The sequence below is a fragment of the Manis pentadactyla genome, chromosome 4, assembly GCF_030020395.1.
Source record: "Manis pentadactyla isolate mManPen7 chromosome 4, mManPen7.hap1, whole genome shotgun sequence".
Lineage (NCBI taxonomy): Eukaryota > Metazoa > Chordata > Mammalia > Pholidota > Manidae > Manis > Manis pentadactyla.
Genome location: NC_080022.1, coordinates 78881494 through 78908865, shown reverse-complemented (window position 1 = coordinate 78908865; position 27372 = coordinate 78881494). Strand labels below are relative to the sequence as shown.

Here is a 27372-nt window from a genome sequence, read left to right as displayed (position 1 = left end):
TAAATGTTGAATCACTATGTTGTACACCTGAAACTAATGTAATGTAATACTGTGTGTCAACTACCCTTCAATAAAAAAATTATCTACAAAAAAAAAAAAAAAAAAATCAAGAAGAATATGACAACAGAAAAAAAATCAATGAAACCAGGAGCTTGTTCTTTGAGAAAATAAACAAATAGATAAATAGCCAGACTTATCAAGAAAAAAAGAGACAGTACAGACATAAAATCAGAAATGAAGAAGGAATAATCACAACGGATACAATAGAAATACAAAGAATTATTAGAGAATACTATGAAAAATTATACACCAACAAATTGGACAACCTAGAAGAAATGGACAAATTCCTAAAAGTACAACCTTCAAAGACTGATTCAGGAAGAAAAAGAAAATCTGAACAGACCAGTTACCAGCAATGAAATCAAACTGGTAATCAAAATACTCCCAACAAACAAAATTCCCCAAACAAACAAAATCCAGATACAGATGGCTTCACAGCTGAATTCTACCAAACATTTAAAGAAGAGATAATACTCGTCCTTAATAAAGTTTTCTAAAAAGTAGAACAGGAGGAAATACTTCCAAACTCATTCTAATGTCAAAACCAGACAAAAGACATTACAAAAAAAGAAAATTATAGACCAATACCCCTGATGAACATAGATATAAAAATCCACAACAAAATATTAGCAAACCAAATTAAAAAATACATCAAAAAGTTCATTCATCATGACCAAGTGGGATTTATTCGAGGGATGCAAGGATGATACAATATTCCTCCATCAATCAATGTGACACAACATTAACAAAAAGAATAAAAACCACATGATCATCTCAATAGATGCTGAGAAAGCATTTGACAAAATTCAACATCCATTCATGATAAAAGCTCTCAACAAAATGGGTTTAGGGGTACATACTTCAACATAATAAAGGCCATATATGGCAAACCCACAGCCAACATCATACTTAATGGTGAAAAGCTAAAAGCTTTTCTTCTAAGATCAAGAAGTATTGGATATCCTAGCCATGGAAATCAGAAAAAATAAAAATAAAAGGCATCCAAACTGGTATAATAATGAAACAAAACTGAAGGAACAAAACAGCAGCAGACTTGCAGACTCCAAGAAGGGAATAGCGGTGACCAAAGGGGAGAGGTGGGGTAGGGTGGGTGAGAGAGAGGGAGAAAGGGATTGAGGGGTATTATGATTAGTACATATGGTATTGGGGGGGATCATGGGGAAGACAGTGTAGCACAATGAAGACAAGTAGTGACTCTTTGACATCTTACTACATTGATGGACAGTGACTGCAATGGGGTATGGGGGGGGGTGTCTTGATAATATGGGTGAATGTAGTAACCACAATGTTTTTCATGTGAAACCTTCTTAAGAGTGCATTATCAATGATACCTTAATAAAAAAAAAGGCACCCAAAATGGTAAGGAAGAAGTCAAACTGTCACTATTTGCACATGACATGACGTTATACATAGAAAACCCTAAAGACTCCACCATAAAACTATTAGAATAACTGAATTCAGCAAAGTTGCAGAATACAGAATTAATACACAGAAATCTGCTCCATTCCTATATACTAACAATGAGCTAGCAGAAAGAGAAATCAAGAAAACAACTTCATTTAGAATTTCACCAAAAATAATAAATACCTAGCAATAAACTTTAACTAAGGAAGTGAAAGATCTATACTCTGAAAACTGTAAAACACTCATGAGATAAATTAAAGAAGACACCAATAAATGGAAATCTATCCCATGCTCATGGATAAGAAAGATTAATATTGTTAAAATGACTGTCCTGCCCAAAGCAGTTTAGACTCAATGCAATCCCTATCAAAACAAAAACAGCATTTTTCAATGAACTACAACAAATAGTTCTAAAATTCATATGGAACCACAAAAGACCCCAAATATCCAAAGCAATCCTGAGAAAGAAGAACAAAGCTGGGGGGATTACGCTTCCTGACTTGAAGCTCTACTACAGAGCCACAGTAATCAGAACAGTTTGGTAGTGGCACAGAACAGACTCATAGATCAATGAAACAGAATAGAGAACCCAGATATAAACCCATGCATATATGGTCAATTAATATATGATAAAGGAGCGATGGATATACAATGGGGAAAAGATAGTCTTTTCAACAACTGGTGTTGGGAAAATTGGACAGCTGCATGTAAGAGAATGAAACTGGATTATTCTCTAATGCCATACACAAAACTAAACTCGAAATGAATCAAAGACCTGAATGTAAGTCATGAAACCATAAAACTCTTAGAAAATAACATAGGCAAAAATCTCTTGAACAAAAGTATGAGCAGTTTTTTTCCTGGATACTTCTCCTTGGCAAGGGAAACAAAAGCAAAAATGAGCAAGTGGAACTACATCAAACTATAAAGTTTTTGTACATCCAAGGACATCAGCAGCAGAACAAAAAGCAACCTACAGTATAGGAAAATATATTCATACTGATTCATCTGATAAGGGGTTAACATCCAAAATATATAAAGAACTCACATACCTCAACACTCAAAAAACAAATAACCCAATTAAAAGTGGATGGAAGACCTGAAAAGGCACTTCTCCAAAGAAAAAATAGAAATGGCCAATAGGCACATGAAAAGATGCTCCATATTGCTAATCATCAGGGAAATGCAAATCGAAACCACAATGAGATATCACCTCACACCAGTTAGGATGGTCACAATCCAAAAGACAAGAAATAACAGATGTTGGTGGGGATGCAGAGAAACAGGAACCCTCCTACACTGTTGGTGGGAATGTAAATTGGTGCAACTGCTGTGGAGAGCAGTATGGAAGTTCCTCAAAAAACTAAAAATAGAATTACCATTTGATCCAGTAATTCCACTTTCAGGAATTTACCTGAAGAAAACAAAATCTGTGAGTCAAGAAGATACAGGCACTCCTATGTTTATCACTGCAGTATTTTCAATAGTCAACATATGGAATTAACCTAAGTATCCATCAATAGACACTGAGAAGTGACTAGTGGTTATGAAGGGGGAGGGGTTAGGGTGAGTGTGGGGGTAGGGTGACAGGGATAAAGCAGCATAATAATTCATAATCACAATATAAGTTGGCCACAGGGACAGTATGGAGAATAAAGTCAATAACTCTGTAACATCTCTCTATGTTGACAGTAACAGCACTACCGGGGGTGAGGATTTAATAATATTGCTAACTGTTGAACCACTGTGTCATACATTTGAAACCAAAATAAGACTGCATCAATGACACTTCAATTAAAAATAATAATAAAAAGGAGAAAAATAATGTGATCATCAAAACAGATGCAGAAAAGCATTTTATGATATTTTAAATTTAGGTGATTCCAATCAAAATCCCAAGGACTATTATGTAGATATTGACAAAGTAATTATAAAATTTATATGGAAAAGCAAAGTATCTAAAATAACCAACACAATACTAAAAAAATTGGAGAATTCATACTGCCTGGTTCCAAGATTATTGCATAAGTACAGTTCTCAAGACAGCATGTATTGCTGAAAGAAAAGACATATAAATTGAAGGAACAGAATAGAGGCCAGAAATAGACCTACATGAGTATAATCAACTGAGTTTTGACAAAAGCAAAATGGGAGTTCAATGAAGAAAAGGGACCACTGTTTTTAAACAAATGGTGCTAGAATAACTGGACATTCACATGCAAAAAAATAAACCTGGATACAGATCTAACACCTCATACAAAAGTTAACTCAAAATGAAACATCAATTTAAATATAAAATACAAACCCACAAGCTTCTCAAAAAACACACAGGATCGAAGAGAGAATTAAAGATGGTGGCATGAGAGGTGAGTCAGAGGCCTCCTTCTAAAACCACATATAATATGAAAATATAATTAATACAACTAATCCTGAAAGAGCAACAGGAAAGAAGGCTGCACCAGACTTTATACACCTGGAGAAAAGAACAGACCTCATGGAATAGGGTAATGTAAAAAAGCCCTGAACTGGAGGGACCCATGCCCTTCCCCCACCCCAGCTCACTGGCAGGAGGAAGAGAAATGAAGTGGCGAAGGAGTGGAGGCCTGGGACTGCTGAACACCTAGCTCTGGAGATCTGCTCTGGGAGCATAAACCTACATTGCATGGTGCTCTGGTTATTAGGGGGATTGGAAAGCTAAGACAGGCAGAATATCTGGAGAGATGGAGATTCCAGCTGCTTGTGGAAAATATGGATCCAAATCTGGTTGCTCTGGGACAAAAGAAAGGCGGGCAGTCTGAGAGACTTTCTAACAGTGAAAGAGCTGCTAAAGGGGCAAGGATTGCACAGAGGTTACTGCTCAGGAGAAAGGACCAGTAGACAAAATTGTCTGGGTGCACTCTGCCCAGCAGGTTGAGAACTTTCACAATCTTCAGGTGCTCCAGCCCCTTGGCTGGCTACGCAGCTCCAGGCACCCTCTCCATGATAAGCAGCCTGCTGTGCCTTCCTCCCAGCCAGCCCCACCTGGCTCGCGAACCAGCAAACCGTGCCATGGCATCAGGACAGCCAGAATGAAGCCCTGCCTACAACAGGTACAAACAAAAAGCATAGAGGCTTATACCTGTGTGCTTGGCCAACTGGTTCTGGCAGTGGCGACAGGCACAGCAGCCGGGAAGCAGGAAACAGTTCTTTCCTCCCCCAGGCACCAACACTGCTCCCCTGCAAACCCCAACATTGCTCCAGGGGCTGAGCAGCTCCAGAGAGTAGAGCTTCTGGGCACTAGAGGGCGCCACATGCAAATATGAAACACCAAAGGAACCTGATTCAAAGCAAAATCATACACCATAAAAAGAGTCAAATGAAACTGATCTCATGAATCTTCCTGAAAGGGACTTCAAAATAAAAATCATATAAACATGCTCATGCAGGTAAAGAAAAATATTCAAGAACTCAGGAAGGAATTCGGGTCAGAGATCCAATCATTACAGAACACACTATCAGAAATGAAATACACAATGGACTGTTTTAAAAGCAGATTAGATATGGTGGAGGAGATGATAACTGAAATAGAAATTAGAGAAGAGAAATACAAAGAAGCTGAGACACAGAGAGAAAAAAGGATCTCTAAGAATGAAAGAATATTGAGAGAATTATGTGACCAATCCAATGGAACAATATTGGTATTATAGGAGTATCGGAAGAAGAAGAGAGAAAAAGGGATAGAAAGCGTCTTTGAAGATGTAATTGCTGAAAACTTCCCCAATCTGGGGAAGGAGATAGTCTCTCAGGCCATGGAGGTGCACAGATCTCCCAACACAAGAGACCAAAAGAAGACAACACCAAGACAAATAGTAATTAAAATGGCAAAGATCAATGATAAGGACAGAGTATTAAAAGCAGCCAGAGAGAGAAATAAGATCACATTCAAAGGAAAGCCCATCAGGCTATCATCAGAATTCTTGGCATAAATCTTACAGGCCAGAAGGAAGTGGCATGATATATTTAATGCAATGAAGCAGAATGGCCTTGAACCAAGAATACTTTATCCGGCAAGATTATCATTTAAATTTGAAGGAGGGATTAAACATATTCCAGATAAGCAAAAGCTGAGAGAATTTACCTCCCACAAAATGTCTCCACAGTGTATTTTAGAGGGACTACTATAGATGGAAGTGTTCCTAAGGTTTAATAGCTGTCACCAGAGGTAATAAAACCACAGTAAAGAAAGTAGAACAGTTAATTACTAAGCAAATGCAAAATTAAATCAACTATCAACAAAGTCAATCAAGGGATAGAGTACAGAAATTGATGCCTAATATATAAAGAATGGAGGAGGAAGTAAAAGGAGGAGAAGAAAAGAATTTTTAGATTGTGTTTGTAATAGCATATTAAGTGAGTTAAGTTAGACTCTTAGATAGTAAGGAAGTTAACCTTGAACCTTTGGTAACCATGAATCTTAAGCCTACAATAACAATAAGTACATACCTATTGATAATCACCCTAAATGTAAATGCACTGAATGCACCAAACAAAAGACATAGAGTCACTGAATGGATAAAAAAACAAGACCCATCTATATGCTGCCTAAAACAGACTCACTTTAAACACAAAGAAATACACAGACTAAAAGTGAAGGGACAGAAAAAGATATTACATGCAACTAATAGGGAGAAAAAAGCAGGAGTTGCAGTACTTGTATCAGACAAAATGGACTTCAAAACAAAGAAAGTAACAAGACAGAGAAGGACATTACATAATGATAAAGGGGTTGATCCAACAAGAAGATAGATATAACCATTATAAATATCTATGCATGCAACACAAGAGCACCTACATATGTGAAACAAATATTAACAGAATTAAAAGGGGAAATAGAATGCAGTGCATTCATTCTAGGAGACTTCCACACTCCACTCAATCCAAAGGACAGATCAACCAGACAGAAAATAAGTAAGGAGATAGAGGCACTGCACAACACATTAGAACAGATGGACCTAACAGACATCTACAGAACTCTACACCCCAAAGCGGCAGAATATACATTCTTCTCAAGTGCACTTGGAACATTTTCAAGAATAGATCATATACTAGGCCACAAAAAGAGCCTTGGTAAATTTAAAAAGATTGACATTGTACCAACAAGATTCTCAGACCACAAAGGTATGAAACTAGAAATAAATTACACAAAGAAAATGAAAACCCACAAACACATGGAGACTTTACAGCATGCTCCTAAATAATCAATGGATCAATGACCAAATAAAAACAGAAATCAAGCAATATATGGAGACAAATAACAACAATAATTAACACTGCAAAATCTGTGGGATGCAGCAAAGGCTGTGCTAAGAGGAAAGTATATTGCAATACAGGCCTGCATGAGGAAAGAAGAACAATCCCATATGAAAAGTCTAAACTCACAATTAATGAAACTAGAAAAAGAAGAACTAATGAGGCCCAAAGTCAGTAGAAGGAGGGACATAATGAAGACTAGAGCAGAAATAAATTAAATCAAGAAGAATAAAACAATAGAAAGAATCAATGAAAGCAGGAGCTGGTTCTTTGAGAAAATAAACAAAATAGGTAAACCCCTAGCGAGACTTATCAAGAAAAAAAGAGAGTCTACACACATAAACAGAATCAGAAATGAGAAAGGAAAAATCACTACAGACACCACAGAAATACAAAGAATTATGAGAGAATACTATGAAAAATTATACGCTAGCAAACAGGATAACCTAGAAGAAATGGACAACTTTCCAGAAAAATACAACCTTCCAAGGTTGACCCAGAAAGAAACAGAAAATCTGAACAGACCAAATACCAGCAACGAAATTGAATTGGTAATCAAAAACCTACCTAAGAACAAAACCCCCAGGGCAGATGGATTCACTGCTGAATATTAAAAGACATATAGAAAAGACATAATACAGCTTCTCCTTAAAGTTTTCCAAAAAATAGAAGAGGAGGGACTACTTCCAAACTCATTCTATGAAGCCAGCATCACTCTAATACCAAAACCAGGCAAAGATACCACAAAAAAAGAAAATTACACACCAATATCCCTGGTGAACATAGATGCAAAAATACTCTACAAAATATTAGCAAACCGAATTCAAAAATATATCAAAAAGATCATCTATCATGATCAAGTAGGATTTATTCTAGGGATGCAAGGATGGTACAACATTTGAAAATCCATCATCATCATCTACCACATCAACAAAAGAGGGACAAAAACCACATGATCATCTCCATAGATGCAGAACAAGCATTTGATAAAATTCAACATCCATTCATGATAAAAACTCTCAACAAAATGGGTATAGAGGGCAAGTATCTCAACACAGTAAAGGCCATATATGACAAAACCACAGTCAACATTATACTTAACAGCGAGAAGCTGAAAGCTTTTCTTTTAAGATTGGGAACAAGACAAGGATGCCCACTCTCCCCACTTCTATTTAACATAGTACTGGAGGCCCTAGCCACAGCAATCAGACAACACAAAGAAATAAAAGGCATCCAGATTGGCAAGGAAGAAGTCAAACTGACCCTGTTTGGAGATGACAAGATATAGCACAAAAAAACCCCTGAAGAATACACTCCAAAATTACTACATCTAATACCTCAATTCAGCAAAGTTGAGGGATACAAAATTAATACACAGAAATCTGTTGCATTCCTATACACTAACAATGAACTAGCAGAAAGAGAAATCAGGAAAAAACTCCATTCACAGTTGCATCAAAAAGAATAAAATACCTAGGAATAAACCTAACCAAGGAAGTGAAAGACCTATACTCTGAAAACTACAAGACACTCATGAGAGAAATTAAAGAAGATACCAATAAATGGAAACATCCCATGCTCATGGATAGGAAGAATTAATATTGTCAAAACGGCCATTCTGCCTAAAGCAATCTGCAGATTCAATGCAATTCTTATCAAACTACCAACAGAATTCTTCAATGAACTAGAGCAAATCATTCTAAAATTCATACTGAACCACAAAAGACCCCAAATAGCCAAAGCAATCCTGAGAAGGAAGAATAGAGCTGGGGGGATTATGCTCCCCAACTTCAAGCTCTACTACAAAGACACAGTAATCAAGATAATTTGGAACTGGCACAAGAACAGACCCATAGACCAGTGGAACAGAATAGAGAGTCCAGATATAAACCCAAGCATACATGGTCAATTAATATACAATAAAGGAGCCATGGATATACAATGGGGAAATGACAGCCTCTTCCACAGCTGGTGTTGGCAAAACTGGACAGCTACATGCAAGAGAATGAAACTGGATTATTGTCTAACCCTTTGCGTCTACTAGTGAGAGAATACTATGAAAAATTACTAGTGTATACACAAAGTAAACTCAAAATGGATGAAAGACCTGAATGTAAGTCATGAAACCATAAAACTATTAGAAAAATATGTAGGCAAAAACCTCTTGGACATAAACATAAGCAACTTCTTCATGAACATATCTCCTTGGGCAAAGGAAACAAAAGCAAAAATGAACAAGTGGGACTATATCAAATTTAAAAGCTTCTGTACAGCAAAGGATACCATCAGTAGAACAAAAAGACATCATACAGTATGGGAGAATATATTTGTAAATGACATATCTGTTAAGGGGTTCATATCAAATTATATAAAGAGCTCACGCATCTCAACAAACAAAAAGCAAATAAGCCAATTAAAAAATGGGCAGAGGAACTGAACAAATACTTCTCCAAAGAAGAAATTCAGATGGCCAACAGACACATGAAAAGATGCTCCACATCACTAATCATCATAGAAATGCAAATTATAAGATCACTTTGAGATAACACCTCACACCAGTTAGGATGGCCAACATCCAAAAGACAAACAACAACAAATGTTGGCGAGGATGTGGAGAAAGGGGAACCCTCCTACCCTGCTGGTGGGAATGTAAATTAGTTCAACCATTGTGGAAAGCAGTATGGAGGTTCCTCAAAAAACTCAAAATAGAAATACCATTTGACCCAGAAATTCCACTCCCAGGAATTTACCCTAACAATGCAGCAGCCCAGTTTGAAAAAGACATATGCACTCCTATGTTTATCGCAGCGCTATTTACAATAACCAAGAAATGGAAGCAACCTAAGTGTCCATCAGTAGATGAATGGATAAAGAAGATGCGGTACAAATACACAATGGAATACTATTCAGCTACAAGAAGAAAACAAATCCTATCATTTGCAACAACATGGATGGAGGAGCTAGAGGGTATTATGCTCAGTGAAATAAGCCAGGTGGAGAAAGACAAGTACCAAATGATTTCACTCATATGTGGAGTATAAGAACAAAGCAAAAACTGAAGAAACAAAACAGCAGCATACTCACAGAACCCAGGAATGGACTAACAGTTACCAAAGGGAAAGGGACGGGGGAGGATGGGTGGGAAGGGAGAGAAAAGGGGAAAAGGGGGGCATTATGATTAGCACACACAATGTAGTGGGGAGGGGGGACACAGGAAAGGCAGTACATACAGAGAAGCCAAGTAATGACTCTACAGCATCTTACTATGCTGATGGACAGTGACTGTAATGGGGTATGTGAAGTGGACTTGATAATAGGGGTAGTCTAGTAACCATAATGTTTTTCAAGTAATTGTACACTAATGATATCAAAAAAACAAACAAACTGATGTTGGGAAAACTGGACAGCTACATGCAAGAGAATGAAACTGGATTATTGTTTAACCCCATACACAAAAGTAAACTCAAAATGGATCAAAGACCTGAATGTTAAGTCATGAAACCATAAAACTCTTAGAAGACAACATAGGCAAACATCTTCTGAATATAACATGAGCAACTTATTCCTGAACACATTTCCTCGAGTAAAGGAAACAAAAGCAAAAATGAACACATGGGACTACATCAAACTAAAAAGTTTATGTACGCCAAAGGACACCATCAACAGAACAAAAAGGCATCCTACAGTATGGGACAATATATTTGTAAATGACATATCTGACAAGGGGTTAACAACCAAAATATATAAAAAACTCACACACCTCTGCACCCAGAAAGTAAATAACCCAATTAACAAATGGGCAGAGGATATGAAGAGACACTTCTCCAAAGAAGAAATTCAGATCACCAACAGATGTATGAAAAGATGCTGCACATCACTAATCATCAGGGAAATGCAAATTAAAACCACAATGAGATTATCACCTCACACTAGTAAGATGGCCAACATCCAAAAGACAAACAACAACAAATGCTGGTGAGGATGTAGAGAAAGGGAAACCCTCCGACACTGCTGATGGGAATGTAAGCTAGTTCAACCACTATGGAAAGCAATATGGAGGTTCCTCAAAAAACTAAAAATAGAAATACCATTTGACCTGGAATCCCACTCCTTGGAATTTACCCAAAGAATACAACTTCTCAGACTCAAAATGATATATGCACCCCTATGTTTATTGCAGCACTATTTACAATAGCCAAGATATGGAAGCAACCTAAGTGTCCATCAGTAGATGAATGGATAAAAAAGATGGAAGATGTGGTACATATATACAATGGAATACTATTCAGCTATAAGAAAGAAACAAATCCTACCATTTGCAACAACATGGATGGAGCTGGAGGACATTACGCTCAGTGAAGTAATCCAGGTGGAGAAAGACAAATGCCAAATGATTTCCCTCATTTGTGGAGTATAACAATGAAGCAAAACTAAAGGAACAAAACAGCAGACTCACAGACTCCAAGAAGGGACCAGTGGTTACCAAAGGGAAGGAGTGTGGGAGGGTGGGTCAGGAGTGAGGGAGATGGGGATTGAGGGGTATTATGTTTAGTACACATGGTGTGGTTAGTCACGGAGAAAACATTATAGCACAGAGAAGGCAAACAGTGAATCTGTGGCATCTTACTACACTGATGGACAGTGACTGCATTGGGGTATGTGTGGGGACTTGATAATATGGGTAAATGTAGTAACATTGTTTTTTCATGTGAAACCTTCATAAGAGTGAATATCAATAATACCTTAATAAAAATTTTTTAAAAAATGAGATACCAGTACCCACCTATTAGAATAACTAAGACCCAAAAAACTCAACAATATCAATTGCTGAGGAGGAGGAGGAGACTAAAAGGGACTCTCATTGCTAGCAGAAATGTAAGTGAAATAGCTACCTGGAAAGACAGATTGACATTTTCTCATAAAGCTTAACATAATCTTACACATGATTCAGCAATTGTATTCTTAGGAATTTACCCAACTGATCTAAAAACTTATGTCCACACAAAAGTTAATAGCAGCTTTATTCATAATCACCAAAACTAAAGCAACCATAATGTCCTTCAATAGGTGAGCAGACAAACAACCCATGGTACATTCATACAATGGAATACTACTCAGTGATAGAAAAGGAACTGGCTATCAAGCCGCACAAAAACATGTATGAATCTTAAATGCACAGTGCTAGAAAGAAACCAGTCTGAAAAGTCTATGTACAGTATGATTCTGTTTACATGACACTCTGGATAAGGCAAAACTATGGTGATAAATAAATTGCCAGAGGTTTGGAGAGGGGGAAAAGTTGAATAGGTGGTTCACAGGGGATTCTTAGTTGGAACTCTTTTGTGTGATACTGCAACTGTACATGTAGGACAATATGCACTTATAAAAACGCATAGAACTTTAAAGCACAAGTGAACCTTAACACATATAAATTAAAACAAAAACACTTAGGAGGAAGTCAGGGGATCCCAGGACAAATTGAAAGGGCCCCCATAGATAAAGCTGGAACAATTTCCACACCAAAATAAATAAGCCAAAGTATGAAATCAGTCAGATTACAAACCAAAGTCAAAATAAGCCTAAATACAAAATATATACCCATGAGTCCAATCTGATATATAGAAATGATTGAATGCATGAATAAATGAGGGAAAAGAGACAGATTTCTTGTGCAGAGTTCCAAATAATTTAGGTAGACAGTATCCCCTCAAGAAGGTAGACCACAACTCCCCCCATACCTTAAGTGACTCCCTTCCAGAGAGTATGGTATGGAAATGGGAGATCAGGGGAGAGAGGGAGAGAGTAACTCTATAGTGCAGAAACCAGACAAAACTACTTCAGCCAGGTGATTAAGATTAACATAAACAGTGATAAGTCATGCTGACTTAAACATGTACTCTTGAAATGATGTAATGAGAATGGCACTTTATCTTTGTGATCTTCCTCCACAAAACTCATTAACCCATTTAATCATGAGAAAAACATCAAACTCCAACTGGGGAACATTCTAAAAAATACTTGCCTAGTACTCAAACTGTCAAGGTCATCAAAAACAAGGAAAGTCTGAGAAACCGTTACAGCCAAGAGAAGCCTAAGGAAACATGAACATTAATGTAATGTGGTCTCCTGGATAGGATCCTAGAATAGAATAAGGAATTCTGAATAAACTATGGACTTCAGTTAATAACAATGTCTCGATACTGGTTCATTAATTGTACCAATGTACTACACTAAGATATACATGTTGATATTATGGGACCTGGGTGTGGAGGCATATGTTGAGTTGTCTGTAGTCTCTTCTCAAGTATTCTGTAAATTTAAAAGTATTCTAAAAAATAAAATATATTAAGAAAAAATGAGAGATTCTGCTTTCATCCAATGAAAATAACATGTATGGCGCTTGCCTAAACTTCATTCACAAGTAGAAAGTGAGTTAAATATGACAGCAAGAAAAGGTTGAACAAGACTCTGTTCCTTAAGAGAAGGAAAACAAATGACATAAGCCCTACAATCAGGATGCTTTTCCTCCCGGAAACCATTTCTAGACCATGGCACAGGGCAGACAAACACAAGCAGAGTCTGGCTGTCTTGCTGAGTTGAGAAGACAAACAAAGGAGCGCCAGGGGATGAGTCGGCTGAAATCTGTGGGGCACAGTGCTTCAGAAGAGGGAGTTAACAAAGAAATGGAGCTCTAGAAATTAGAGGAGGGATCCCCTTGTGCCTTTGTCTGAATGTTATCTGAGTGTATAAAGGGTGAAAGTCCAAGGAAAGGAATAAAGGTCAGGAAACTACCAGCCTGCTCACATAGAGCTAGCAGACATTCAGATTCCTTGTAGCCAAAATTGAATACTTGGAGCACTAAGAAAACATCCCAAAAGGGTCACATCTCAGTAAAGGAGCCATAGAACATTTAAAGCAAAGGCTACTCTAGACCCACCTTAACGAAGTTTAAAAGGAAGTCTCATAAAGATGAAGCTGATCCATAATAACTTAACTGCCTGCTAAAACAAACTTCAACACTCTTTTTAAAGAAAAACAATTTGAACACTTAGCAACATAATATCCATAACATCCAGCATCTCATAAAAAATTACTAGGTGAAGAAATAGCAAAATATGAAATATAACCAGAAGAAAAATCAGTCAATAGAAACACACCCAGAAGTGAGAGAGATGATAGAATTAGCAGACAAAACATTTTTCAAACTTTCATAGTTATGTTCAAGGATTTTTAAAATAAGGAACATAGTGAAGAGAGAAATGAAAGATTTTTTTAAAAAACAACTAGAGGTGAAATATACAATATCTGAAATGAAAAAATTCATGAATGGACTTAATAGATAAGACTGAAGAAAAAAAGTGTACCCATGCACATAACAATAATAATTAGCCAAATAGAATGAATTAGAGAGAAAAAATTTAAAGCACTCAGAGAAAAAAGGCACATCACATACTGACAAGCAAAGCTAGGTATGATCACAGACTTCTCATCAGAGACAATGTAAGCCAGATAACAATAAAATTACAACTTTAGAGCACTGAGAGAAATAAAAAATGCCAACTTATAATTCTGTATCTAATATAAATATCTTTCAAAAGTTAAAACTAATGAAGATCTTTTCTAGAAAAGTCTGAGAAAAGTCATTACCAGCTGACCTGTATTACAGGAAATTTAAAGAAAGTTCTTCAGGCTGAAGGGCAATTTTAATAGATTGAAATATGGACCTACACAAAAGATTTAAAGTGCTACAGATGGTAATATGTAGGTGAATGAAATACTTTTTCCCTCATTTTTTAAATTCTCTAAAAGATAATTACAATTTATAGTGTAGTTTAGAATATATTTAAGTGAAATGTACGACAACAATAGCACAAAAGATGGGGGGAAGGTAACATACATGAATGTGTATAGGTAAGTTATCAATGCATATTGGAAATCCTATAGCAACCACTAAAAAAACAAAAACAATACACAAACAATGCAGCTAATATGCCAATAGTAGAAATAAACTAAAAGTTAAAAAAATTTTTTAACTCAAGAAGGAAGGAAAAAGAAGAAAAAGAGAACGAATGAAAAATAAAAATAAAAATAAATAGTAAATAGTAGACTTAAACTCCAACATAATAAATACATTACTGTAAAGGGTTTAAATTCTCCAATTAAAAGGAGAGATTGGATAATGAAATCAAGACACAACCATATGCTGCCTAAAAGAAAATAAGTTTTAAACTCATTTTAAATATACAGTAACAGAGAGGTTAAAAGGTAGAAAAAGATACACAATATAAACACTAACCATGAAAGCTGGCGTGGGATGCTAACTAGACATCCTATGGTGATCATTTCACAATATATACACATCAAATCATTATGGTCTACACCTGAAAATAATGTTATATTTCAATAGTATCTCAATTAAAAAAAGAAAGCTAGAGTGGCTCTGTTAACATTAGACAGAGACTTCAAAACGAGGAATATTACTGATATTTCATAATTGATATTTCATAATGAAAAAGGGGTCAATTCATCAAAAGGAAATAATAATCCTAAATGTGTGTGTACTAAATAAAAAACCTTCAAAATTCACGAAGCAAAAATTGATAGAACTGAAGGAAGAAGTAGACCAATTCATAATTATACTTGGAGACTTTAACATTCTTCTCCACAATTAACAGGACAAGTAGACAAAAATCAATTAAGAATATGAAGTTTTGAACAATACTAACAACCAATTTGACATTTACAGAACACTAAACCCCAGTATAGCAAAACATAATTTTTTTTCAAGTATGTGTGAAATACTAAGACAGATCACATGCTGGGTCATAAAACAAATATTGATAAATTTAAGTGCCCTGATTTTTCAAAGGTATTGTGTTAAGAGGGGAAATAAGTCCCAATAAGAAGTTCCTTGTATTATATTCAAATTGAAGATTTAGTATGGGTCTGAAATAACATAATAAATAGTTGATGTCAGAGGTCTCCAAAAAGAAAATTTAAGTGTACTGATATAAAATATGTTCTATGACCACAACAGAATTAAACTTGAAATCACTTATGGAGAAATATCTGGAAAATTCTCATATGTTTGGAATTTAAACACATGTCTAAATAATCCATGGGTCAAAAAAGAAATCAAAAGGGAAATTAGAAAATACATTTACTTGACTGAAAATGAAAATACAATATACCAAAATTTGTTGGATTCAGTTAAGGCAGTGCTAAGAAGGGCACTTATCTTTTAAGTACTTATCTTAGAAAAAGAAAAGTTTCAAATCAATACCCTAAGATTCCTCCTTAACAGACTGACTATAAAAGAAGCATAAATCACACCTAAAGTAAGAACAAGGAAGAGAAAAAGTAACAGAATCTAACAATCAAGTGAAAAATTTAACTCACTACATTTGCTATGGAATTTTTATTTTTCTGTAAAAGAGGACAAAGTGTGACTGAGCTTATATAAACAGGTAACAAAATTTAAGCAATCTATGACTCTTTCCTCAAGCACACAAAGTTAAAAATTTTTTAACTTTTAAAATTATAAATATAATGCAGTCGACCCTTGAAGATGGGCTTGAACTGTGCAGACCCGCTTGTATATGATTTTTTTCCCAGTAAATACATTGGAAAATATTTTGGAGATTTGCGACAATGTGAAAAAGCATTTTCTTTTCTCTAGCTTCCTTTATTATAAGAATATAGTATATAATACATAAAACATAAAAAATATGTGTTAATCAACTGTTTATATTTTTGGTAAGGCTTCTGGGCAACCATAGGCCATCAGTAGTTAAGTTTTGGGGAGGCCAAAAATTATACATAGGCTTTCAACTGTGTGGGGGGGTTCAGAACCTAATGCCCATGTTGTTCAAGGGAGCTGTATATGCTTGTAATAAACTCCAATACAGGAATAGATGAAGTGAACATTTTAAGTCCTTTCCTTGTTTACTTGTTTATTTCAATTCTACTCTATAAAAATACCCACTGTTAATAGTTTATTGAATACCCGGTCAGGCCTTTTTATATGGCAGTCTTTTCTAAAACACTGATTATGTTGAATTTTAACAGATATAACCCATTTTATCGTCTGTACTTTATTTTGTATGAATCTCAACCTCAGCACAAAATGTAATACCTGGCTTGTAAGTATTTATTAAACAATTGTTAATGAAGAATACTATTAGAATTCTGTTTTTCCATTTACTTGACTTGCTTTATCTGATTATGCCTAGTGGTTAAAATAGATAAATATCTAGCATGTCAAGATTTACATGTGTGGCAGTCATGAGAATGCATCTCTCTGACATCTGAGTATATATCTGACCTATAGCCCCAGATACAGCACTCTGAAATCTATACCATATTGCTCCCAAGGCACCTTCTCTCAGGCTGTTCCTGCCAGTGACTGAGCATACCAGAGATACTAAGGAAGGCTTATTCCAGGGAGACAGGGCCTGGGGTTACAGTGGTTTGGGAACTTCCCAAAAGCCTTCAGAAGTTACCTCAGAAGTGCACTGCAGTCTAGATGCTTCTACCCAAGCTTCTCTTTCTCCTTCACTTCAGGGTCAGATCAGCATTGCAGTGCAAGAGCTCTGCCAGTCATCTCTGGATTCTTTCTCATGTCTCTCACATGCATTTAGTCTAGCAAGTTTCTTGCAAGTCTAGTCCCATCTTTATGCCTGCTTCTCAGGAGACTTGAACTAACACAGCATGCTAGCTATTTCCATCTATTAAAAACATCTGAGGCTTAAACAATTACCCTGACCTTAAGACAGAAACTTAGAAAGCATTCCTATTTAACTAGGATACAAGACTCGGTTTAAAAATAGTGCTATAGATAGCATGGTGTATTAAAAATTTTTGCCAAATTTTTCATTTTCTAACATGCCAAAAGCTATTTTCTCCTTTTGATTACATTTAATCTCAGCTGAAAAGGCTGCTTCTGGCTCTGTCAGGATGCCCTAATTTCCCCCCTTGCTTTTGCTTTAGCACACTGCTATTCAATACTTCTTGACATTAGCTGAGCTAGATTCATAACCTGAGGCAGAATAATGGCCTGGATTACTCAGGCGTGCTAAAGAAAAAAATTTTTTTACAAGGACTATTTTTTTAAGTATTCTTGCTCCAAGAATATTTTCTTTTTTCCTTTTAGTTCCACAAAACTCAGTAAGGGTTAAACCCAGAGAAGTGAATTCAAACTTTTTGGAGTAGTATATAAATTGATACACAATATTACAGTTTCAGATATACAACATAGTGACTCAATAATTATTACACTCAATACATTCCCAGATGCCTGCCACAGTATATCATCCCATTAACATACCAAGATATAACAATATTATTGGTTATATTCTCTATGTTGTACTTCCATTCCTATGTCTAACTTATTTTACAATTTGCAGTCAATAACAATTTTTAAAGTGCTTCTCCTTTATTAAATCTTCCCAAAGCATCCACTGTAGTTTTCACAGGAACAATTCTTTCTTTTCATGTATTCATGTATTATTGGTTCACATGAAATTTCATTAAGTTATGCCATCAAAATAATAAATTCAAATGGCACTAATAAATTCACTTGGGGAAAAAACCCAAGTGACTTTTACGCCCAAACTCAATGATAGGAAAGGAAATGCATAGGTATACTGGAGAATGGTCTCCTAAACCTTGAGAGTTCTGCCGAACATATTGTCAGCATGTTCTACAGACAACACCTGAGGAGCTGCTTTAGCCAGGTTCAGTTAAGGGGCTTCTACTACAGACTGTTTTCTTTCAGGCACCCAGTGGTTACCAATGCAACTTCCCTCAAAGACCAGCGGTACCAAGGAATTTCACCTCTTTTCCCTCCATTGTTTTCACATCTAATTTATCATTATTTTAAACCTCTCAAGTGGACAGCGTTGACTACTTATCACTGGGAAACACTGAGATGTTAGTAACTCACTTTATTGCATGGTATTTTGGAATTATATTGTAATTATTTCATTAAAGCTTCCTGGCAATCCTTCTAAGATGGGGAACAGCTAACTTTTTCTGTAAAGGCCAAACAGTAAATATCACGTATAAATAAGTTAGGCCTTCAAGTTTCCTGTTGCATATTGTTCTTTCATACATATATATACTGACCAGATTTGGGCCATAGTTCGCCAATCCCCACTAAAAGGTAAGGTAGAGTAGGCCACAATGTGCCTCCCTTTCCAATATCTAACACATATTTACAGCAACTAACATTTACCTAAAGTTTACAATGTGCCAGGTATTGTTCTAAGTGTTTTGTGTGCATTAACTGATTCAATCCTCAGTCATTCTATGCTATAATTACTGTTATTATTCCTTTTACAGATATATAAATTGAGACTTGGAGAGATTAAGTAACTTTCCTATCATTCCATAAATGTTGGAATTGAGAATCTAAACCCATTAAGACTGACTTCTGAATTCTAAGGTACTCTCCTGAGAAGGCTCTTGGCTGATGGACCCAAGAACACATGGCTAATTAGCGGTGTGGCACAGACTAAAACATTGACCTCCTGACTCTGTGCTGATTTATTAAATATTCAGAGAAATCTACATTTTAAAGGGGAATTTGATGATGCTTCAACCCAACCCAATGAATGAATGCTTAATGGTATATAAGGCATTGAAAAGAAAGATACTTTAGAAGAGATATCAGATCTGGAGCACCACAAAGCTAAAATTAGGAATCCTGCTTTTTCAGTAAAACAGCACAAGAGAATCTTAACTGTGGAACACAGATGTGCATAATACATTGTCCTAAAAATACATGCTTCAGTTTTTCTCAGAAAACACTAAAATAAGAAATAACACTATAAAATGGGAAATCAGCAATTAAGTCAGATCTGTACTTAGGGGTAGGCTGAAGATGACAGGAAGAAATATAAGCAGAGAGAAATGCACAATATCCAGATGATATTCACCTGGTGATCAAGAGCAATTCAGGCAGGTAAGTAATGTTACGGAGGCCCACAACAAGCAGTAATGTGTTGTAGTGTCTCAGGAAGCAATATTCCAGAAAAGTAGTAACATTAACAAATAAACAAGATCAATGAAATCTAATGGGTCCTCCTTTTATTATAACTTCCCTCCTCTTTGTATTTCTCCTTTGAGCAGAAGTATTGGAAGTAAACAAGACAAATATGTGAAAGGGGTGGGAAAGCCTGCTTTGGAGAAGGAAAAGCCTGTGTAGATGGAGAAGTGTAGTAACTTGACTTTCATTGAAGGCCTACTGCTATCCCATCACTCCTTGCATTGGGAGAAAATGTGAGTGACTCAAACCAAACTTCTCTGCTCACCCCACATGTAAAGAGCATAAAGGCTGCTTCCATCTACATAAAAGCTTGGATCAAAGGTCGATCACCTGCATAACAGCAAACATGTATAAAATACTTCCTAAGTGCCAGGTACTGTTCAAAGTGATTTCAATGCAGTAAGTTATTCCTTACAATTACTCTATGAGATGGATGTTTTTATAATTCCCATGTTTGATGAGGACACTGAAGCAAGAATGGTTAAATGACTTGCCCAAATTCACACAGATAAAAGATGGTGGAGCTGGAATTCACACTTAGGCAGACAGGCTCTTCACATGGTCTACAATCTCTTAAGCACTGTTTATAAATTTCTTTGGCTCAGTTGTTCCACCATAAGCAAGTGATTGGCATCAGACTGTCTTGCAGCATATAAGGGGCACTGCGCTGGGGATTAAGATAAAGACTAGACAGAGCAACTAGCAACTGGAGAGGTAATCTTCTAAAAACTGGGGCATCAGAGATTTTTGGGGAAGGAACTAGAGCATAAAAGAAAGACAGTGACTCAATAAAAGAAGAAACTACTTCATTACCATAATGAATTAGCCATATTAAACTAGCAAGCTGTTGTAAAATTTAAGAACTAAAATAAATGTAATTCTGATCATGAATCCTGGTCTTTGTACTTGCATTGATCTTTCAGCATATGAGTACATATAATTTAAAAATGAAAGCAACCATATTACAAATGGATTTTTTAGCCACACCACTAGAATAAATGCTGACATTGATCATTTAGAACAAGAAGTAATTCAGAAAGTTATGATGTTGGGCTTTAAACTACACTGCATGAAAATATTTTTCCCAACTACAGACATAATACTCCTTAAACTGAATAATAAAATTAATATGCTACAGAGAGATGTTTGAGTTTGGGCTAGGAAGGTAATCTTGGGATTGAGATTTGCCCTTGTATCTCACATAAAGGTACTAACCACAAAGTAGGAAAACTTAGTCCAGATCTTGAAACACATCCTCAGGAAACTGCCTTTCTAGTTAATACAGATTTATTTGTTATTGCTAGGTGAAGAAAATAAACCAGAAATGTGAGGAAGAGCTGTCCTGGAATGCAAACCTAATATTCTAGATCTAGTTCCTAAAACACAGTCCACTGTCAGGCAGCACACAGAGACAGGCTAAGTACAGACACTGTTTGAGGACATATTGCAGGTGATCCTGTTTTCCCTGTATGACAATAACCTTAAGGCTCTGTAAGTATGGGCAGGATGTCCACACAGTTTCAAAAAAACCTGGACACAAAATAAACTTAACTTTTCAAATAAAGTTGTGTTGCCCTTCTCCCCAAAGATAAAGACACACACACACACACACACACACACACACACACACACACACACGATTTGAGAAATATATATCCATGATAAGGAAAATATATTGATAAATTTGTATTATGCTCTGTATTTTCTATACATTATGCAGATTTCTTAAAAATTAGGAAAATGTGTATGTGTGTACATACAATTACAAAATGTATGCTCCCAGAGAGCAAAGGTCAAATTCTGAATGGCAAATAGTCTGGCTGAAGCTGGCAAACCTAGAATTTAGCAAAATACTGCTGACCAAACGAATATGGTATGTGAGAGCATAAGCATCATTACTGTGTAGCTTGGTGGATTCCGGTAACCTAAACCCATTGTTAATGTCATTGAGGCTGTACACCCTTGAGGCTAGAAGACTACTTCTTGTCATTGCAAAGAGTCTGGTTCTTCCTTTTAGGAGCATCAGAATAATTTATCAACACCCTATTGGATTCACAGAGAGGGAGGGAGGGAGGAGAACTGTCTGGGTTCCTCAGTTTTCCAGTTCTGATTTTTTGTGAGGCCCAGCTGTACTTCCTTCCTTTGAGTTCAACAGAAAAAATCTGTATTTCTTATTAAAATTTTATCTTCTTTTACACAGATTTTAGTTACCTGCAAAACACACCCTGACCAAAACAGGCAGCAGACTTTAATTTGAAATCTAAAAGCCTGGAATGTCTAAGTAACCCAATTCTAAAGCAGAATAGTGTTTTTTTTAAAGTACACTGAAATATTAAACCTCCTAATCAATGTTATTCATGAAAATCATCTATTTTGGAACAAAGACTTTGAGCCAAAATGCATTCAGAGAAAATACATGTCATTCATGTAGAAATAATCACTAAATACTATAATGCCTGTGAAATTAAAAACTGCATTTAATTACATTTTCTGTGACAGTGGCTTTCAAAACTACTTTGGGCAATAGAATATTTTCTTCTAATAAAATCTTACGCAGTGCAAAGCAAAGATCCGCTCCGATGGAAGTGTGTGTGCATGTCTGGGTAGGGGAATGTATGCACGTGTGAACCTGCATGCAGGCAGAAAACTCTGCCGGATGGCCAGCCTCTTCCCCTGTCAGAGGTCCCCTGAGGAATCACCATGGGACACCTGTGGCCTATGTGAATCAGAGCTTGAAAACCACTGCACTAGGAAGAGACAGCTACCCTTTTACACTTTACAGTCACAACCAAGACACTGAATCAATCACATGCCTATTTACCTGTGAGCTTTAAAACTTTTTCCATCAACAAAAATACCAGTATCTGGGCAACAATGTTTCACGTAAAGTTTCAATAAATCTTCTCCTAATTCAGATGCAGGATCCAAGTCATAATTGTCTTTAAAAGAGAAAAACAAAACTAAAAAATAGTTTCTTTAATATTATAAATATTCAAAAATTTGTGTTTTAATATTAGAAAAAGGTTTCACATAGTTATCTCAATTACTGAGAGCAACAGTGACTGGAATATTTAAGTGGTAAATTCAAAATGAAACAAAATTTTAAAGTCATCTATACTACTTTGAAATACATATTTCCACTTACATTGAAATATAGGTATACCTTTAAATATAAATATACATTTAAATATAGGTAGTAATATCACAAAATTTTACATCAAAACTGAAGCTACTTCATGAATATCTGACTTAGAAAGTTTTGGTATTATTTTTCACTATTTAATTCCTATTCATGAATTTATGGCTAGAATGATCTGTGAACCAAAAGAAATTTAACTGAAATCAATGGGATTTATAGAGCACTTACTATGAGTTTGGTACTGTACACAGTGTGGAGAAGTACAGAAAATAAGTATTTTAAAAACTGTCTCTACTTCAAAAGACTCACCAGTTAGGTAATGGGAAGTAATATATAAAACATGTATATATAAGAAAAGAAAAATACTACATTGTGTATCACAGCTTTGTCAGTCCAGAAACTTTAGTCAGATATATCTGGTGAGGATCAGTTCCTAAGGACAGATTTCCACTAACCAAAATTACAAATTTTCCAACCACTCTATCAAGAGATCCAGAATCCAACTGCTCCTCCGTATCTCCACTGCTACCACCATACTGTAAACTATGTTCATCTCTTACCTGGATTTCTGCAGTAACATCCTAACTGGTCCCCCACAGTCTATTTTTAACAAAGCTTTCACAGTCATGTTTTTAAAATGTAATTCACATAATGGCTCATCCCAATTGAAAACCATATGGTTTTCTCCATTTCTTTTAGAGTAAAAGCCAAAATCTTACAATGGCTTACCAGGCCCCATAACATCTGGCTCCTCATTAACTCCCTGACCTCATTTGCCTAACTCTTTTGCTTATTTACACATTGAACTCTTTCTCATTCCTCCAGATGGCAGGTTAGGTTGCCATCTTAGGATATTTGCACTGCCGTTTCTTTTGCCAGGAACACTCTTCTCCCAGATATCCACTTGCTTAACTTGCTTTCAAATTTTTGTTTAAACATCAACCCTTCTCAAGGAGGCTGACTCTGACCACCCACCTAAAATTGCAACTCCCATCACAAGCACTCCCAATTCCCCTCTGTCCTATTTTTTCTATAGTACATCACCTTCTAATTTATTTATTGTGTTTACTGTCTATCTTCACCCCCAACTTACCTTCTCTAATTAAAATATGTCCATTTAATCATCGAAGTATCTCTTAGACCCACAACAAGCCCTAATATATAGATCCTCAGTAAACATTTGTTGAATAAATTAATGTGTCAAATACTGCATAATGAGGACTTCTGAAGGAAAAACAAAAAACTCTAACCAGAATTACGCAGCGGAGATGGGAAGATCCTACTACTTCTAGATATTTCTATAGAAGACTTAAAGCACATAAATTAATGAAAGATACCCCGAAAAAAATATTTTTCATTTGATGATTCAAAGACTAGAGTCTGATCTTTGACACAAAGGGAATATCTTGAAACTTTTCAAAGGAAAAACCACGTTAATTTGATGGATTACTTGCTACGTAGACTATCTCAACTCCCATTTTTGTATTCAAATTACCTACTGAGAATATATTACAGTGTAAGTATAATCAAAACTTATATTTGGTCTTTGTCCCCTGGATTCTGGTGCAGAGTTCCTAAACTCTTGGAATTTCCTATACTATAGGAATATCTTTTGGCATTCATAACAAGCCACTTTCAACCACACCTGAATTTGATAATGAGGTGATCCAGGGTGGAGCTTCCAGATAGTTTCATGATAGAGGCTGGTCACCAGAAAGGCCCAACATGTGATTAGAGAGTGGGAACTTTCAGCTGTATTCCCCTACTTCCAAGTATGGAAATTGAATTATAAAAATGCTTCTACAATTAAATTCAGGGGACTACTGGATTGGTGAACACATCTATGTGTTGGGAGACACCTATGCCCTAGAAGGGTATAGACAGCTGTTTTGTGCACTGCCCCTCCCCCTGATACCCTGCCCTATGCATCCTTTTGGCTGTTCCTGAGTTGTACCTTTTATAATAAACTGGTAAACGTGTAAGTAGAATGTTTTCCTGAGTTCTGTGAGTCATTCTGGCAAATTATTGAACTTTGTAGATAGATGGTAGTATGAACCCCCAAACTTGTAGGCCCTGGGTAATAAAGGGGGTCAGAGTATGTCACCCCAAAATATGCCATTTTAGATATAAGGATTATTTTGAACTAAAAGTAGTTGAGAACCAGCAGATGCAGGTAAAGTTCTTTACCTCTCCTAACCGCCTAAAAATAAAGTATAAATTTTCCCTTTTGTAAAATAATTTACAGTTATAAATGAAATTTTCACTTGTAAAGATAGCGCCTTACTAGGAAAGAAAGTATTCTTATCACTTGACACAACTCTTATCTGCCTAACAAGACAACCATTATTTACCATATATTTTCCTCACCTCATCTTCCTAGAATTTGCCTTCACCACCCAGGAATCCAAAATCCCCTTCTCTTGTTTAACATAAAATGGTATCCCTCAGAAAGAGTGCTCCACTGCTTGTGAGGTGCTGAACTCACCCAATCCATGGACTGTTTCCCCTTGAATAAAGGACACCAAACTGGTTCCTAAGTGCTTTAAGGTCTGTCATTTGACACACTCCCCTAGAGTAGCTAGGTAACCCATTGGCAGCTAGCACCTGATGTGGGGGCAATCTTGTAGGACTAAGCCCTTACCCTGTTGGGTCTTTAGTAATTCTGAGTTAGTGTCAGAACTGAATTGTTGGATGTATGGTTGGTGTCAGAGAATTGATTGGTGGGTGGAAAAAAACACACACATTTTTGGTGTCAGAATTGGTGCCAAGAAAAAAAGCACCACCACAATCACAGAAACCTCAACCTCAGTGTTTCTCAACCTGAGGTCATCATTTCATCTACCCTAAACTTTTTCTGCTTATACTATGTAAGTCTTAAAATAGTACCACCCAAATTCCCTAAAATGTCTTATGAGGAAGGTAACCATGTCTTAGTTTGTTTCAGATAGTCTCAGTTAATGTCTGTTGCCCCATAATAGTTATTAATAGCAATAATTATTTTTCACCTTTCACTCTCTCAAAAGTATCCCAGTTTGGGCAACAAAATATAAGGTCATCCTTTATGTAAGGCTCTTAACAATCTACCTTCTTCTTACATCTTCAGGCTCATCTCTTACTGTAACCATTCCTGCCCCTACTCCACCCTATTCCACAACAAACCATTTCTGATTTTCCAGATTTGCTATCTGCCTAGCTCTCTGCCTCCAAGTATGTTGTTTCCTTTGCCTGGAATACTTCTACCCTGAATTCTTTTGCCTGGTTAACTCCTGCTATTTCTTTGGGATTCAACTCACACATCACTGCTTCCATGTAGCCTACTCTGGAAGCCTAAGTCCAGTTTACATGTACTCTATTTGTGTCCTCATCATACTTTGTGCATAAGCCACCTGACATATGTCCTACTAGATTGCAGTACAGGAACACAATCTATTTTGTTCACTCTTAAATCTTTAAAACCTAGCACAACATTGACACTCAATTTAAAAATGTGATGGTTAGGAACAAATAGCAAGTGCAAAAGCACAGTGCTAACAAAATACAATTCTCCAGGGGAAAATGCCAAGTAATTCAGTAGAACTAGAGCTCTGGAAGCAGGAGAGGGTTATGAAAAAAGGAGACAGCAGAGTCCTAATTAGGAGTCAGTTCACAAAATCCCTTTGTATCATGGGAAATAATTTGAGATTTATATTAAGAATATACTACTGAATATACTACTGAAGAATTTTAATAAGGGGAGTGTCATAACCAGACTTGTAGTTAATAAACATTGTTCTATACAATATAAATGGAGGGTGGTCCAAGAGGCCTGGCAACTAGTTGGGGTGCAAGTTCTCAAGGAAAATAGCTAAGTCCTGAAATAAAGAAATGGCAGGAGGATAAAGAAGAGAATTACTTAATACTATTTAGGAGATAAATCAACAGACATGGTCATGAATCTAATGAAGGATAAGAATATAACTGAGTAGAAAGATGTTATAATTCATATTGACAGTATTTAAGAAGACAGCAGGTTGGGGGAGGTGGATGATTAGGTCAATTAACCAATAACAGGTTAAATTTTGAGATATTTAGACAAATGTATCTATTATGGTTAGATACAAAACTCAAAAAAAAATTTAGAGAATACCAATTACTTAAGGGGCAGAAAGAGGATGTGCCAATGAAGGAGACTGAGCAGTGACCAAGAAAGAAAATCAAGAGAGCACTGTCATAGAAGACAGAAAAAGCTTCTAGGAGGGCAGTGTTGATAGGATGCAAGACTGCAAAGAAGTTAATGAGATTTGGACAACAGGTGTGTGTTAACCGGTAAACATGGGGTTTTTCTATGGAGTAATCAAAAAAGTAGTTAGTTAAAAGGCAAGGGGTTGAGGGGTAAATGAGCTCTTTTCACTTACACTCAAAACTTATTTGT

The 27372-nt window shown here is 36.2% G+C and overlaps 1 protein-coding gene across 5 annotated transcripts in view; it reads right to left on the bottom strand.

Annotated features, from left to right (window-relative positions):
* Nucleotides 1-27372, bottom strand: part of BTBD8 (BTB domain containing 8) — a 110795-nt gene that overhangs the window by 64073 nt on the left and 19350 nt on the right. For 4 of the 5 annotated variants that reach the window (XM_036906560.2, XM_036906561.2, XM_036906562.2 and 1 more), the window contains one exon: nucleotides 22644-22761. The exons of the other annotated variant lie outside the window; for it this stretch is intronic. In XM_036906560.2, the coding sequence (XP_036762455.2) occupies nucleotides 22644-22761 (118 nt within the window). The remainder of the gene's footprint in view (nucleotides 1-22643; nucleotides 22762-27372) is intronic. 5 annotated transcript variants of the gene reach the window in all.